This window comes from Apodemus sylvaticus, chromosome 2 (assembly GCF_947179515.1).
Source record: "Apodemus sylvaticus chromosome 2, mApoSyl1.1, whole genome shotgun sequence".
Taxonomy (NCBI): Eukaryota; Metazoa; Chordata; class Mammalia; order Rodentia; family Muridae; genus Apodemus; species Apodemus sylvaticus.
The window spans coordinates 154,972,447-154,988,465 of NC_067473.1; the positions used below are offsets into that span (position 1 = coordinate 154,972,447).

General features: G+C 38.2%; 1 protein-coding gene across 2 annotated transcripts; it reads left to right on the forward strand.

Moving 5' to 3' along the window:
• Nucleotides 1–1,933: 1,933 nt before the first annotated feature.
• Nucleotides 1,934–15,219, forward strand: Clec6a (C-type lectin domain containing 6A). 2 transcript variants are annotated; one of them, XM_052172670.1, is made up of 6 exons: nt 1,934–2,133; nt 2,629–2,718; nt 4,193–4,294; nt 6,486–6,637; nt 13,258–13,373; nt 15,022–15,219. In XM_052172670.1, the coding sequence occupies exons 2-6, from the start codon at nt 2,706–2,708 to the stop codon at nt 15,164–15,166; spliced, it is 528 nt and encodes a 175-aa protein (XP_052028630.1). In that variant the 5' UTR covers nt 1,934–2,133; nt 2,629–2,705; the 3' UTR covers nt 15,167–15,219. The 2 variants fall into 2 exon arrangements, with proteins under 2 accessions (XP_052028630.1, XP_052028629.1); XM_052172669.1 differs by having other exon boundaries at nt 1,934–2,128.
• Nucleotides 15,220–16,019: the final 800 nt, after the last annotated feature.

Sequence of the window (16,019 nt, forward strand, 5' to 3'; positions counted from 1 at the left end):
TACTAAATCTATTCCATTATTATTTATAGCCACTACTATGCTATTACTGGAAGACCTTCAGTAAGTCTAATTTATGTTTGATGCTCCCTATAGGTCAGTAATTGGTTACTGGTGAGTGAACTCAATCTTCAGCCCTTCTCCCTTTCAGAGGGAGTGGGAGTAAGGATTTCAACTGTCTAATCACATGGTTGGTCCCATTTTGAAACAACCTTGGGGACTGACAAGAGTTATCTCATTAGTATAATGTAAGGCCTAGTTAAAATGGAATGGTTATATATGAGAAAGGTTGCTTCTTTTTATATTTATTGCCTTGAAATTATTTCTGGAATTTAAAATGTCTCCACAAAATTTCAACAGAATATGTCCTATGATCAAAAGACTCTTCAAAGTTCTGTGCCAAGAACTGAGGATAGGGGCCATGCATGTGTATGCTCTGCATCCCAGTGTCATAAATGTCCCATGGGAGACTGCTTCCCTGAGAATGAGGAGGTGCTGATGAGGATAGTGGAGGAAAGGTTCTAGAGAATGTGTGTGAGAAGGAAGAGATAACAGACTCTGTGTGGCTTGCCTCTGACTGCATACCACTCTTCAATTCTTCTAACCTAATGAGAGAACTCATAAAATGTTACCAATGAACTTTTGCCCAATATAAGTGAGATTTTTTTCATATTAGACCAACAAAGACAGTCTGGTTCATGGCAACAATTTCAATCCTAAGGATGATAACTCCTGCCAGAGGAGCAGACTCTTTATTCTCCAATCAAATGATAAGTGAGGCCCCACATGAAAACAGTCAATAAATCAATCAGTTTGTTTCAAGGAACACAAAGGGAGATCATACGAAAATAATGGAAAGGAATATATGGATATATAGACAAAAATAGGTTCAAGAACATTAGTTGAGCACACAGCTTCAGAAATGAATGAAACATACACTCATGAATGAAATCCTGTGGATGGTTACTGAGATCTGTCCCTTCTTTGGAAAAAGTTCGGAGTGCTCTCAAATCATCAGCATTGAAGAGGACTCATTTGTTTCAATAGAGTTTCCATGCCTACAGATGAGAGGAAACTGTAGACTCAAGAGATGTGTCATACCTGGCAATCTGAATACACAGATCAGTATGGTCTAAGGAAAGTCACACCTAAAAGGCCTAGATACCATGAGTCTCATTTGCATATTGACCTATAGTCATCAATGCGATTGCCCATGTGTTTTCAAGATGATAGATCAGGTATTTGCCTTAGTTACAGCTTGTGTGAAAAGAGGGGTATTAAAATGGAGTTAGTACCTTCAAAATGTAGTCACAATAATCATAATTAAAATAACAGTTTGCTTCTGTTCCAAAGAGCCACAATGCAGCAAAATGTACACCCAACACCCTTTCCATCTCACAATACCACTTCTGAATAATACTCACATGTCTTGCTTTAATGTACTATGTACGTATGTATGTATGTATGCATGTATGTGTGTATATATGTATGTATGTATGTGTGTATGTATGTATGTAGGTGTGTGTATATATATGTATGTATGTATGTGTGTGTATGTATGTATGTATGTATTTATGTATGTGTGTATGTGTGTGTGTGTGTGTGTGTGTGTGTTCACATATGTGTGAAGGGATGAGGACTGCTAGATATCCAACCTGGGACAAACAGCTAACCATTAAGCCGTTTCTGACTTATTGCTTCCTAGAATCCTGTTTGATATGAGTTAAGCCTCATATGAACTAAGTAATACACATAGTGATTAAGGAACACTTAATGTAAATACAGTTTATAGATAAATTTATTTTGAGGTGTGAGTGATTTCTACATTAGGAACCAAGCAAGTAATGAGGACATTCTGTTTAGAATTTTTGGGAACATATTTAGATATGTTTCTCAATTTCCTCTTTCCCATGTCTTTAAATCACTGGAGAGCAGTGCAAACTCTCACTTCTGGGTTTGCAGCATTGGCCATCTCTGTGGCATTTAACTCAAGTGTGTGTTCAAGTTGACTCTGAGCTGTGGCCTCTTTGAAGTCAGGTCCCTGAGTCATATTTTGAAGAGACAGATACAAGAAGCCCTTGAACTTCTGGACATAACACCTCAATAATGCTGCAGGAAAGACAACTCAAAGGTGAGGTGAGAATTCCTTTCTCAGTCAGAGGAGACAATAGGAGTGTGTGTTGTGATAAGGAGCTACCTGGGCTAAGTGGGCAGGCTGAAGTGATGAAGTAGATCAAGACAGCAGACCCCCAGGGATTTGTTGGAAATATAATACCTCTGAGCCAGAAGCCCTCAAAACAAGAAATCAAATGATTGAAGGGAGTATGAAATTATAGGATATCAATGGAAGGATGTGACAGGAAGAAGAAAGTATAAGGTCATAGAAATTGCAGGTGCCTGAGGGTGAAATATTTCTATATTGTGTGTGTGTGTGTCTGTGTGTGTGTGTGTGTCTGTGTGTCTGTGTGTGTGTGTGTGTGTGTGTGTGTGCCTCAGAGCTGACATTTATTCAAGGGCTTTGGCAGAATTTTTTTACTTAGAGTTCATAATTATTCTGAGCATTTTGTCTGGTTGTTAATTACTCTAAGCTTATTGGTCCTGTGGTGAATACATTTGATTCCTATTTGACAGGGAAGGGAACCTGCTGGACCCTGAGACTCTGGTCAGCTGCTGTGATTTCCATCTTACTCCTCAGCACTTGTTTCATCATGAGCTGTGTGGGTAAGTTCTTCACTGACTGGTGTCTCTTTTGGGTACTGTTTAGTCTCTGTTCCACAGAGATTCCCAGGGACACTTTTGTTTTGTTTTGGATTTTTCAAGACAGGGTTTTTCTGTGTAACAAGCCTTGGCTGTCCTGGGATTCTCTCCATAGATCAGGATGGCCCTGAACTCACAGAGATCCTCCTGCCTCTGCCTCCCAAGTGCTGGGATTAAAGGCATGTAGGACCACCAGCCTGGGATTGTTATTTTAATCCCATTATTTGGCCTGACTTCGCATGTAATGCCATGTTTTTCTTGACTTCTCTTTTTGACTCTTTTTATTCCGCTCCCTCCCCCAATCTTTTGACTAATAAGATATCTAAGATTTCTTCACCAGCTTTGTTAGCTCATGTTATTCATAACCATTGCCTGTGACAGTGCCTTCCAGCACTGGGTTCACTAGAAATCACAGTATCTTCTCACATCTCTCTATACAAGTCCAATTGATTTCATGTCGTTCTTAGACTCTGATTCACATGGGATTTTCTTTCTCAATACAAAAGGAAAAAGTCACCAAATGAAATAGTGATGATTGAGGAAATAAAATATCTCTGCCCTGTTTCATCTGCTCAGAAAACCTTAAGTCTATTACATGAGATGTTTTGATGATATTTGCAGTCTACCATCTGTTTCTCCATTTGCTGCGAAGATAATCACAATAATTGCTGCACAGTCCAGGAAATAGTGGGAATGACTTCATCTCTGAGACTGCTCTACCATGAGTCAAACTCACCTTATCACTGTGGCAGCATCTTCTCTAATTGGCAGAGTCAAACTTATGAGATCAGGTTGTGGTCATTAAGGATAGTTATTTCACTAGTCAAGAAAAAGCAGATAGTCAAGACCACAAACATGAACTAGAAACATTTGCTTAGAATAGTGGAGAGGGTCTGTTTTTGTTAACATTGTTTAATGTGCACACTCATGAAAAAACTAATTAAAATAATTTTTATTTATTCTTTGAAGCTTTCCTGCTCATATACCTTGATCATATCTTCCCTACTTAAAAGTCCCTAGATGTTTAAAGTATCCTACCTACAATCAGGAATGGTTAGGATATATAAACATACCCATTATTCTTGCCTCAAAGTTTTTTAAACAATGGAGACAGGGCATTGGTGAGGCAACAGATAACGAACTATACAGGATTTGTAGTAGTTCCCTGACACAGGGGTTGGTGAGTATTTCATGTAGAAGATTAAATATTCATCCCAGAAATGCAGCTGATATTATAGTGGGGGAGAGGAAAGCCAAATGAGAAGATGTGCCAACAAGTAATTTAAATGAATATAGGGGAGCAACAATTTAGTTTTGTCTCCAGTGGGTTTGCCTGGAGATGTGGGAGAGGTTCAGTGGAGGGACAAGCCCCACCCAGGTAGAGGGCATGAGGCTCCAGGCATGGATATGTCATGTTCAGTCCCTTCTTTCTTCACAGTGACTTACCAGTTTATGATGGACCACCCCAATAGAAGACTGTATGAGCTCCACACATACCATTCCAGTCTCACCTGCTTCAGTGAAGGGACGATGGTGTCTGGTGAAGATTTGCAATATTTTGCTAGACTTGGGCTGGGGGGGGTCATTATTAGGGTTGAATTTAAGATATATTTATTACAGTGTGTGTATATATGTGTGTGTATGAGAGGGAGAGAGAGAGAGAGAGAGAGAGAGAGAGAGAGAGAGAGAGAGAGAGAGAGAGAGAGAGAGAGAGAGAGAGAGAGAGAGAGAGAGAGAGGAGATGTTTCAACTTGGAAACTATCAAACATTCTCTATACTTACATGTTCAGTCAATGTTCTGGATACTTCCATGAAACAACTCAATTTAATTCCTAGGCATCTTGATTTTAAGCAAGACTGTCAGCACACACACACATACACACACACACACACACACACACACACACACACACACACAGTCTGTTAGGTAAACTCTGGAATTTCATAAAGGTTCTCATGACTTTTACATTCAATACATAAAATTCTCTTTGGCATTTAAGTTCCTCAATTAACACCATACATATCCATTTCAAGTACCAGCTTTATTACTGGGAAAACTGACTCAGGCTGAGCCTGCCCTTGCCATAAGTGTATAAATGGCAAATTTGTGTATGGAGAGGCAACTTAAGCATCATACCTGCCTCACCACTATGTGATGATAGACAGTTGTCTTTAATTTTCCTTATGGACTTAATATTTAATATATAATAATCTGACAGATATAACATTTGTCAAGGTCCTGATCCAATAACTGGCTTACTCACCATGCCACTTTATTATTATTATTATTATTATTATTGTTGTTGTTGTTGTTGTTGTTATTTTTACATCCTCATGGAAAGAGTAGATGTGAAGACATAGGAAAAGCCCCTCATACATCTAGGTGTTGTTGAGATTTTTCTTTTGGTCATTGGTTAGGATATGTTGTATGACAACACGAAAATTGCTCTGACCATGCTTTTCTTAGCACATTGGGCTCTTTGTGTCAAACAACTGTGGGGCTTATTCTTCCCTGAGGAAAACATAATTCCATGAAGATAGTCTTTCTTTTATTTTCTGGAGACATTTATGCAATAACTGTTCACATATCTATTTTGAGATACTGTTTCACCCAGGAAGGGTTGGACTCCTTAGAAAGCCTAAACTAGCTTGTACTCAACATCCTCCTGGTTCAGCCTCCTGTGTGCTGGGATTACAATAGGTATAGAGAACTTCACAAGGCTACAACTGCAGTTTTAAATAAAAATTGGCACTGGCCTTTAGGAGGTGCTGAAATGAGACAGAAGCAGATTTTAATTAAATTAACTTCATATCCATCCATAATCACATTCCCTAACTGTATCCTTAAAATTATGGCCAAGCAGGCTATTTGGCATAATTATTTCTATTCTTAGATAAGTTTATGTGATAAAATTATTTATCTAATACCATATCAGAAAATAAAATAGCAGACATTTAACAATACTCTTTTGAATTAATACAATACAAAGAAAAGTAAAACTTTTAGCAAAAATATTTATATTTTGTCATTTAATGCTGATGCATTAAAGTCTGTAATTCCAGAACTTGGGTTAGGTGGAGGGGCATATATGTGGAGCCAGGGGGTGGGAGGAGGAGCTGGGGGGTCTTTGGGATGGGGGAAATCAGGAAAGGTTTTACCATTGGCAATGTAAATGGAGATGATATTGAATAAAAAGAATATATTGTGTAAAAATTATTTTCAATTAAAAAATAAAAGCAAAAAATAAAATTATTTCATAAAGGCCACAAAAATGTCCATTTTGATCACAGTTAAATAATGATTGGAAAGGACACTTTCTCTTCTCTAGTCCATTCTACTCAGGGAAAGTGTTAAGAAGGTGGGATACTTGAATCAAAGTGTAAGCTGTAGTATACATTCTTAATAATCAATAAATGATGGCTACAATTTTTGAATGTTTGATATACATAAAAATTAATAAGGAAGTAACATTTACAGTGCAATTATTCTGAGTTACATACTGTTTCAAATTCTTCACAGATATTATATGATTAAATAACCCATAAGGCCAGCACTGCTCTCAGTATAAGTTCCCTGGCCCCAAATTATTTATTCTGAAAATGGTAAATTCTGTAATTACAACGAGAAAGCAACTCTGGCCAGCAGCCTCAAATTATTGGAGTCACCTAGAATATGTGTCCTTAATTTTATTTGTGTCATCTCATGCTCACACTTCTTTTTCATGTCACAGAAAAAATGTGGGGATGCTGTCCAAATCACTGGAAGTCATTTGGCTCCAGCTGCTACTTCGTGTCTACTACGGAGAACTTCTGGAGCATTAGTGAGCAGAACTGCATTCAGATGGGGGCTCATTTGGTGGTGATCAATACTGAAGCTGAACAGGTAGTGCTTTCTCATTTTTTCATTAGCTTTTTAATTGTAGGAAATTGTAGCTTTAGTATGCTCATCCCATTGTAGAAAAGACCCTTAGAACTTATATATCTAGTTAGCAAGACTGTAGTTCTCTGCTACTTGAACAGACTCCCCACTTCCAAATCCATAAGGTTCTGGCAATCACTCCTTTACTTCCTTTTTTTAAAAATGAGTTTGATTACTTTAGATTCTTCATGGAATCATGTATTGTCCCGACCCACAGGGCAGTCAACAGGGTCGCCGGACCACTAGGAGAAGGCAAGAGACAAGAGACATGAGAGACAGACAGCAAGACAGTATTCTGATCAAGCTGTCAAATTTTATTTTTCACACAAGGTAATATAAAGGGAAGCAAGCAAGATGTAGGGAGGGGTAAAGGGGGAACAATCTCAGGCACTAGCATCATTTCTCAGAAACAGTTTCTCAGAATTTCTGGGAGAAGGTAGCTATTGCTGCAGGAATATTGGCACAATAAAGGGGTCATGATAACCTAACCACAGGTGAAGTGCAAAGGAGTTGCTATAGTAACCTATCCTCAGATGAGCTCTGAAAGGAGGGGGTTTTGATAGCTAAGTAGGAATAGCTCCTGGTGTCGAGATTTCCTGGCATAAAGATCTAAGTGAGAATGGCTCCTGGCAATGTATTATTATTTTGTGTGTATGTGTGTGTATATTCTTGTGCATGTGTGTTTTTGTCTAGCTGATTTTATTCAGCATGATGTCCTCAAGATTAATTCATGTTGTAACATGTGACAATTTTTCCATTTTTAGTTATCTTAAGGTGTGACTGACAGAAAAATTGCACATATTTTCAGTGTACAATGTAATTATTTGCTATATGTATACATTGTGTGTTGAGTATCACAGTGAAATTAATGCTCAAACTCATTACAATGTGCATGTATGTGTGTAATGAGAATTTCTAATTTACCACCTTCTCTCCATTCAGGGTTAGTTTCCATATAGATTGATTCTATTCCATGGCTATTTTGAAAAGTGCATTGAATATAGCTGTGTAAATGTCTTCTTTACTTCTTACTGTTCATAAAAGTCCTTCACAATTTTATTCATATATAATGCTCTTTGATCAGTTTCCCTCATCATTTTCTCTTATCCACTTCCTTTCCCTCTGAACTTTTATTCTTTCCAAATTTCCCTCTCTATCCTTTTTTTTTTTTTTTTTGTGGATGAGACTCATATTTCAATAATCCCGTGAGTACTGGTGTGCATTTACTTACTTGAGTGAGGGCAATGCCCAGGGACCAAACCTTTGATGAATCTGACTCTACCAGCAACTGTTAACTGTCCATAGCTCCTCAGGGAGGGATGGGGTCTTACTATCCCCTCTCACTTCCATGATGAGCTGTTGATGCTCCCAGTCTTTTCCACGTCTTTTACATGTAGTCACTGCTGCTGTGAGTTTAAACTCTTACATTCTTTCTCCTCTGTGATGCTCACTGAGCTTGGGTTGGAGTGGCCATTGATTGGGCATTAACCTGTTATGAGTCTCTGCAAAAGCCTCACCCACTGAAAACAGAAGCTTTTCTGAAGCCTCTGTGGCCTTCCTGACCAACATCTTATAAGAAGTATCTCACACAAAATACTAGGATTTTTTTCTAATGATTTATTTATTTAGTGCATATTAGTGTTTTACCAGCATGTATGTCTGTGAGGTTGTCAGATTCCATGGAACTGGAATTACAGACAGTTGTGAGATGCCATGTGGGTGCTGAGAATTAAAATCTGGTCTTCTGGAAGAGCAGCTAGTACTCTTAATCACTGAACAATTTGTCTAGCCTTTACAATTTAATAACTGCTGGAGCAGCTATATTCATCGAGGATAACTCCTTTCAAACTCTATTTTTAACATTGTATTTTAAACTGGTGTACAAAGCTGTAGGTTTCAGTATGACATTTTTGCACATCCTTAGTTTTGGTTCAACCTCCCCCATCCATTCATCTCCCTTATTACCCATTCCACTTCCACTCAAACATTTACAATTTCCCATTTGCATTCACTCCACCCACTTTCCTAGCACCTTGGTTCTCCTATCCCTCTTCCTTTGAAGCATTCCTACCCTTCTTCATCAATGGTTCCTTTCTGTTTTCCTGAACTCTACAGATATTCTATATTAAACACATTAAAAATTCCAAGACAGACTCCACATAGAGATAGAACATATGGTATTTGCCTTCCTGGGCCTTCTCCATCCATTAATTTAACAGAAAATTTCATAATTTCATTTTCTTTACAGTTCTATAGTGTACATCTTTATAGTTCTATACTGTACATGGGTCACAGTTTCACTGTCCATTTTTAATTGGTGGACATGTAGGATGATCCCATTTCCTAGCTACTGTGCATAGGGAAGCAATGAAGGTGGATGAGTAAACACCTCTATAATAGAATCCTTTGGGTATGTCCCAAGGAGTAACATAGTTGAGTCATGTGGCATTTCTATTTTTAGTGATCTGAGAAGCCTTCACACTCATTCCCACCAACTCATTCCCAGTGGTCACACCAGTTTATTCTTCCACCAACAGGAATAAATATTTCTCATTTCCTATTCTTGTCAGTATTTGTTGTCATTTGTCTCCTTGGGAAAGGTACTGTAATTGGTCTGATTCTGAATCACAAACTAGTTTTAATATACAGTTCCCTAATGAATAATGATAATGAACACTTTAACCTATCTCATATATGAATGTACTGTATTTGCAATGTTTGTATCCTTTCCTGTCCCAAATATCTTCTGTTGAACATCTTTTAATTTTCTTGTTGGGCACTTGAATATTTTCTTTGGAAAAATGTCAGGTTAACGTTTCTCTCCCATTTTTTAAATTATTTTTTAATTTTAATTTTTATTATATTCAACACAATATATATTTGTACCAATCATAAAATAATGGACATATTAAATGAATATAAAAAAAGTAGTTTTGTTTGTATATTTTGTTTATAGTAGAGTTTAAAATCTTGGCTCTTCCTGTGGTACAAACCCAAAATAAGAACAATTTTTAGACATTGGATTTTACCTCTATAGTAGCTAAGCCAGGAGTTGACAGTTCTGCTGGGACAAGGAATGAATTGTAGGCACAATTATTTGGATACAGATTTCCTGCTATGGTCAAAGATATTTCACTTGAGTGATTGTCATCATTCTCAGCCCATAGGAAACATGTTACATTCATATAAGAAATGGTGTGTATTTTAAGATGATCTATATCCATGAAAACATTCATCAACTGTTTCAATGAACAATGGTTCTGTTTGCAGGGTGGCACTGACATTAGGTGAGCATAAGATTCTGGTTCATTGGCTGTGATGATTCTGAAAATTATTCATCTTACAAAAAGAGTACTTTTAAAGTCATCTTCTTTAAAGTTGATACAATAATTATAAATATCAAAGAAAACATTCAGTCTTGCTTTTTGTTGTTCTCTTACAAGTCATATCCCAAATTAATTGTCAACATTTCTTTTGGATGTATAAATAATTTTGAAATATATAAACTGTCCTGAAAATCATAGTATAGTGTAAAAACATCAAATAAACAATACTACTAATAGAGAGGATGAGACAGGAAAAGCATGACTTCAAAACCATTATGTGGTACACAGCAAGACACTGTTCTGTACAAATAAGCAGAAAGTGTAAATGGAGTTTACAATATTGGACCTATCTCTCCAATCACCAAATTAGAGAGACCACTGGGTGACAGTCAACAAATTTCTAATTCCTCATATTTATAAATTTCAATCGATTAGGATATGTTGGTAATTTTCATATTAAGAGATATTAAGGAAAAGTGATTGTTACTTCCTGTTATTTTTCTTGTTATAAGTAAAATTATGTTTGTGTGGGTTTGTTGAAAGATTACTTTCTTAGGTGTAGTTTGCCTCCTTGTATTGGTGTTTTCCATCTATTATCCTTTTTTGGGCTGGATTTGTGGAACGATGGTGTGTAAACTTAATTTTGTCATGGAATATCTTGGTTTCTCCCTCTATGGTGATTGAGAGTTTTGCTGGGTATAGTAGCCTGGGCTGGCATTTGTGTTCTCTTAGGGTCAGTATGACATCTGCTCAGGATCTTCTAGCTTTCATAGTCTCTGGTGAGAAATCTGGTGTGATTCTGATAGGCCTCCTTTTATATGTTACCTTTTCCCCCTTACTGCTTTTAATATTCTTTCTTTTTAGTGCATTTGGTGTTTTGATTATTATGGGACTGAAGAAATTTCTGTTCTGGTCCAGTCTGTTTGGAGTTCTGTAGGCTTCTTGTATGTTCATGGGCATTTCTTTCTTTAGATTGGGGAAGTTTTCTTCTATAATTTTGTTGAAGATATTTACTGGCCCTTTATGTTGGGAATCTTCACTCTCTTTTATATCTATTATCCTTAGGTTTGGTCTTCTCATTATGTTTTGGATTTCCTGGATGTTTAGGGTTAGGACCATTTTGCCTTTTGCATTTTGTTTGACTGTTGTGTCAATGTTTTCTATTGTATCTTCCACACCTGAGATTCTTCTATCTCTTTTATTCTGTTGCTGATGCTTGCATCTATGACAACTGATTTCTTTCCAAGGTTTTCTATCTCCACAGTTTTCTCCCTTTGTGGTTTCTTTATTGTTTCTATGTCAATTTTTACTTCCTGGATGATTTTGTTCAGTTACTTCACTTGTTTGTTTGAGTTTTCTTTAAATCTTTAAGGGATTTTTGTGTTTTCTCTTCAAGGGCTTCTTCCTGTTGACCCACGTTCTCCTGTGTTTCTTTAATTGTGTTGTTTATGTTCTTCTTTAAGTCCTTTTGATAGAAGTCAGCATCATGAGATGTGATTTTAAGTCCAGATCTTACTTTTCTGGTGTGTTGGGAGTATCCAGGATTTGCTGTTGTGGGAGAACTGCGTTTGGATGGTGCCATGTTTCCTTGGTTTCTGTTAGTAATGTTCTTGCATTTGCCTTTTGCCATTTGGTTATCTCTGGTGTTAGTTGGCCTTGCTGTCTTTGACTGTGGCTTATTTGTCATGAAAGCCTGTGTATCTGTACTCCTAGGATTCCTGTTCTCTCTGTGTACACCAGTATGTAGGCATGCCTGGGAGACCAACTCTCTTGTGGTGGTATTTGTGTATGTAGCTCTGTGGCACAGGATTAGCTAGCTCTGTGCTCTCCGATTTCTCCACAGTCCTGGGAGGTTAGCTATGTCCCTGTGCCACCTGGATATGGTGCATTGTGGCCAAGGATCATCCTCAGCCAGAAACAGAAACTGAAAGGCTCCCACCAGAGGGTTCCAGATGGGCTCCTCTGAGCAGCAGGGGTTCCTTCCTACCTGTGTTCTCAGACCTCTAGGGGTGAAAGGAACAGAAGGAGAGTGGTATTCTGGAGGGTTGGGGTTTCAGTGATTGCTGGATAATGAGTCTCGCTGGGCCCCCAGAAGCAGCTCTGGGACTCCAGAAGTGGGAGGGGGTTCTTACCAAATGCCCCGAGTGCAGCAGGTTCTCTAGGATGGATCAGGAGATTGTTTCTTCACTGTAGCAGTCTTTCCAAGAGTCTGCTGCAGTGAAAAGGCTAGGCTGTGGAAGGGGCAGAAGGAATGGAAAGGCTGAATGAACTTTTAAGTGAAGTATAAGGGAACGGATTAATTTCACTATTTTTCCACAGCATTTTCCCCCAGCTTATTTTTTAGAGAGTTTGTCCTTTTTCTATCACAAAATGTTGGCACTTGACCAGAGATCATTTGGCTATATATATGCTTTGACTAATACATCTTCAGGAAAACAGAATGTCTCTCCACTTACTTTGTGTTCTTTGATTTCCTTTATCATTGTTTTCTAGCTTTCAGAATATATTGTTTTGTTTCCTAACCTGTCCTCTGGGTTAAGCTTATTCTTAGTTATTTTATTCTTTTTGATGCTATATAAAGAGTTAACCTCCTACTTGCTTTGCAGATAGTTTTGTTGTTGTTGTTGTTGTTGTTAGTGTGAAGAAATGGTGTTGAGTTTTTTGTATGTTGATTTTGTATCCTGTGACCTTGAGAAAAATCATTGGCATATTGCCAGTCAAAGACCTGAAATGCAGTGACATTAGAAGGCTCTCTCTACCGAAGGTAGGAAGCAAGATAAGATGAACTGCTCTTTCCTTTCCCTCATGTTCTATTCAGGACTGGAAATGTTTAGATAGTGTCTATCTACATTGGTGAGGACAAGGTAGCTTACTGAGATCACAGATACTGTGGCCAATCATATCTGGAAACACATTAGAGATACACTCAGAAATGTTGTTTTAATCTGGCATTCCTTGGTCTTGCCAAGTAGAGACATAGAATATATCTTAACATTTAAACACATAACATTTTAAAAGAGGTTAAAAGTATAAAAATAGCCTCATGGAATTGGAGATCCTTTTAATTAGCAAAGAACAAGTGATGAAGGTATGAGTTAGGGTCTTCTGTCCTTGGGACAAAGTTGTTATTTTTCATTCCTGTGCTATTGGTTCCAATGACCTTTCCTTTTACTTCTGCTTTCTTCTATTCCAATGGCCATGAAGACTGTAAAGAATGTTCACTCTGTGCAAGTTGTTAACTCCCTTTTCTCCACACAGAATTTCATCACCCAGCAGCTGAATGAGTCACTTCCTTACTTCCTGGGTCTTTCTGATCCACAAGGTAATGGCAAATGGCAATGGATTGATAATACTCCTTTCAGTCAAAACGTCAGGTGAGTGCAATCTTAGTTTAATGAATCATTGGGATTATTTACATTGAAAATGTAGGGAAATTTTACCAGTTGTGACTATTATAATTAATAACTGTAATTAATTAAATTCTCACTGAATGTATACATAATTCAAAGTTTTATGAAATTTCTTGTTTATAAACTCACTTTACATATAAAATATTGAATAATAACTTCCTCAAGATCCATAGGTCAAATAAGATAAGAAAGATGATTTAACCCAGTATCTACTTGACTCTGAAGATGGTGTTCTTGCCCATTAGATTGCTTTTTCTGGCTTTAAACACAAGTAGAGATTTAATATAATTCATTAATCTCTAATAAATACAATTTAAAATAACTGGATCAGAATTATGACAAATATATAAGAATAATTATATAATAATGTGTTTTGCTATTTTTAAACACATTTATTATTACCTTGTTTTATCCTCATGTAATCTAGTAAGTTACTTTGAAACCTTTACTAAATTTGTTTCTAGTTTATCATCATTTCTATTTTTATACATGAATTTAAAATAAAAATACATTAAATATCTTAATCAGGGTCAAAGTGAATTAGAAGTTAAACAGGCATTTCATTTAATTTTCTTTTTTCTTTTCTCCCTTACTCTAAACATAGTTTTTCCCCCTCAAACAATATAATTTGAATGTAATTTCCCCTCCATCTACTTCCCTCAGTTATTCCATATATCCTTTTCCATCCATATCTACTATCTTTCTGGTTCTCATTAGGAAACAACAGGTTTCTAGGTGATAACAACAAAATAAAATGTAATAAGATAAAAAGAAAGCTATCATATTGAAGTTGGACAAGTCAAGAGAAGGCACAAGAATCAGAGACCTACTTGTTATACATTCATAAATAAATACCACAAAGTACTACTATAACTCAAAGCTATAACTCTGAGAATAATTCAAAGCTATAGTATATGTGCAGAGGACTTAGTGCAGACCAGTGTAGGCCCTGTGCATGCTGCTGCAGTCTCTGTGAGTTCATGTGAGTTTTGCTCCTGTTGATTTAGGGGGCTTTGTTCTCAAGGTGTCCTTTGTCTCTCTGTCTCCCTCACTCCTTTTGCCTTCTCTTTTCAATGGGGTTCTTGATCTCGGAGGGGAGAAATTTGGTGGAGACAACTTGTTTAGAGTGATATGGTCTTTCTTTCTGTAATGTCTTGCCACTTGTCTTTTCCCATCTGTGCAGGAGGCATTCTCTTTGATGATGGCAGAATGTCATTTGGAATCATTTTATTCTTATGTACGTATTAGACCACTAGTCTCTTCAGAGGAGCAGATACATCACATTCAGGGTTAGGAAACTGATGTGAAGAGGCAAGGACTATAAATGCCAAAAGCAAAGAAACTTTTACTAACTTACATCATGATGAAGGATCTGTGAAGGAGAGAGTAAACACTGGATTTTAGGGGAAAGTCCAATGTATACTGCAGCAGAAAAAAATAATGCAAAACTGCCCATATTGGGCATTTTAGAAGTAGGTTGTGGGAGAAAGGGGAGAAAATGCTGGAATGTTCTCTCATCCTCAGCTCTTTTCTGCTCAACATTACACTCCACCTTTCCAGTGACTGCCATGAATTCATGACAACAGCCACTTCTGCCTTTTGTCTCCTGTAGGTTCTGGCACCCCCATGAGCCCAATCTTCCAGAAGAGCGGTGTGTTGCAATAGTTTACTGGAATCCTTCGAAATGGGGCTGGAATGATGTTTTCTGTGATCATCAACACAATTCAATATGTGAAATGAAGAAGATTTACCTATGAGTACATGTTATCCATTAATACCATTAAAACTCAGACCCACCAAGAAACCATAACTCCTTGGTGTGTGCATCTGACTGTAGCCATTATTTTCCTAGTTGCTCCTCTTTACAGAATGTGTCCTTTCTCTTTTTGATGGCTAGAGTTTTGTCAGCTTGACACAAACTAGAGTCACCTGGGAAGTAAGATCCTCAGCTAAGGAATTGCCCATCAGCTTGTCCAGTCAGCATGTCTGTGGGGGCATTTTCTTGATTAATGATTGTTGTAAGAGGGTCCAGGGGGTAAGCAAAACTGCAAAAGCCATGAAGAGCAAGTTGGGGAGCATCATCCCTACATCTCTGCCCTCAGGATTTTGCCCAAGGGTCTTGCCCTGGCTTCTTTCTATGATGAGCTGCTGTTACTTGAAAGTATAAGATGAGGCGGCGGCGGCGGTGGTGGCAGTGCAGCAATAGCTGGTCCAGCTGAAGGGCCATCAGCAGTGGAGCCAGGGCGACAGAGGGACCAGTTAGGCCCTGCGCCCACGACCACTGACCTTCGCTGACCAGCTGGGCAGCAAGCAGCTGCAGTTGTGCTGCGCCTTTCCTGCATGGAGGCCACTTCAGAACTCGGCCTCCCACCAGTCAGGAGAGGTGCATCCATCTTGGTTCCGGACTCCGGGGATCGGACAGACTGAGGTACACAAACATAATCCGAGGCCAACACCGCGGTGGTCTGAGCCCGACGGGTGTTGGCCTGCACCCAGGCCCTGGGCTGGTCGGGAGGCCATCGGGGTGCCAACCCAGCCAGGGGGTTTTTTGCCCAGGCCTGCGCGCGCGCCACCGCCATTTTGCCTGCAGGACGACAGAGAGCTCTGACG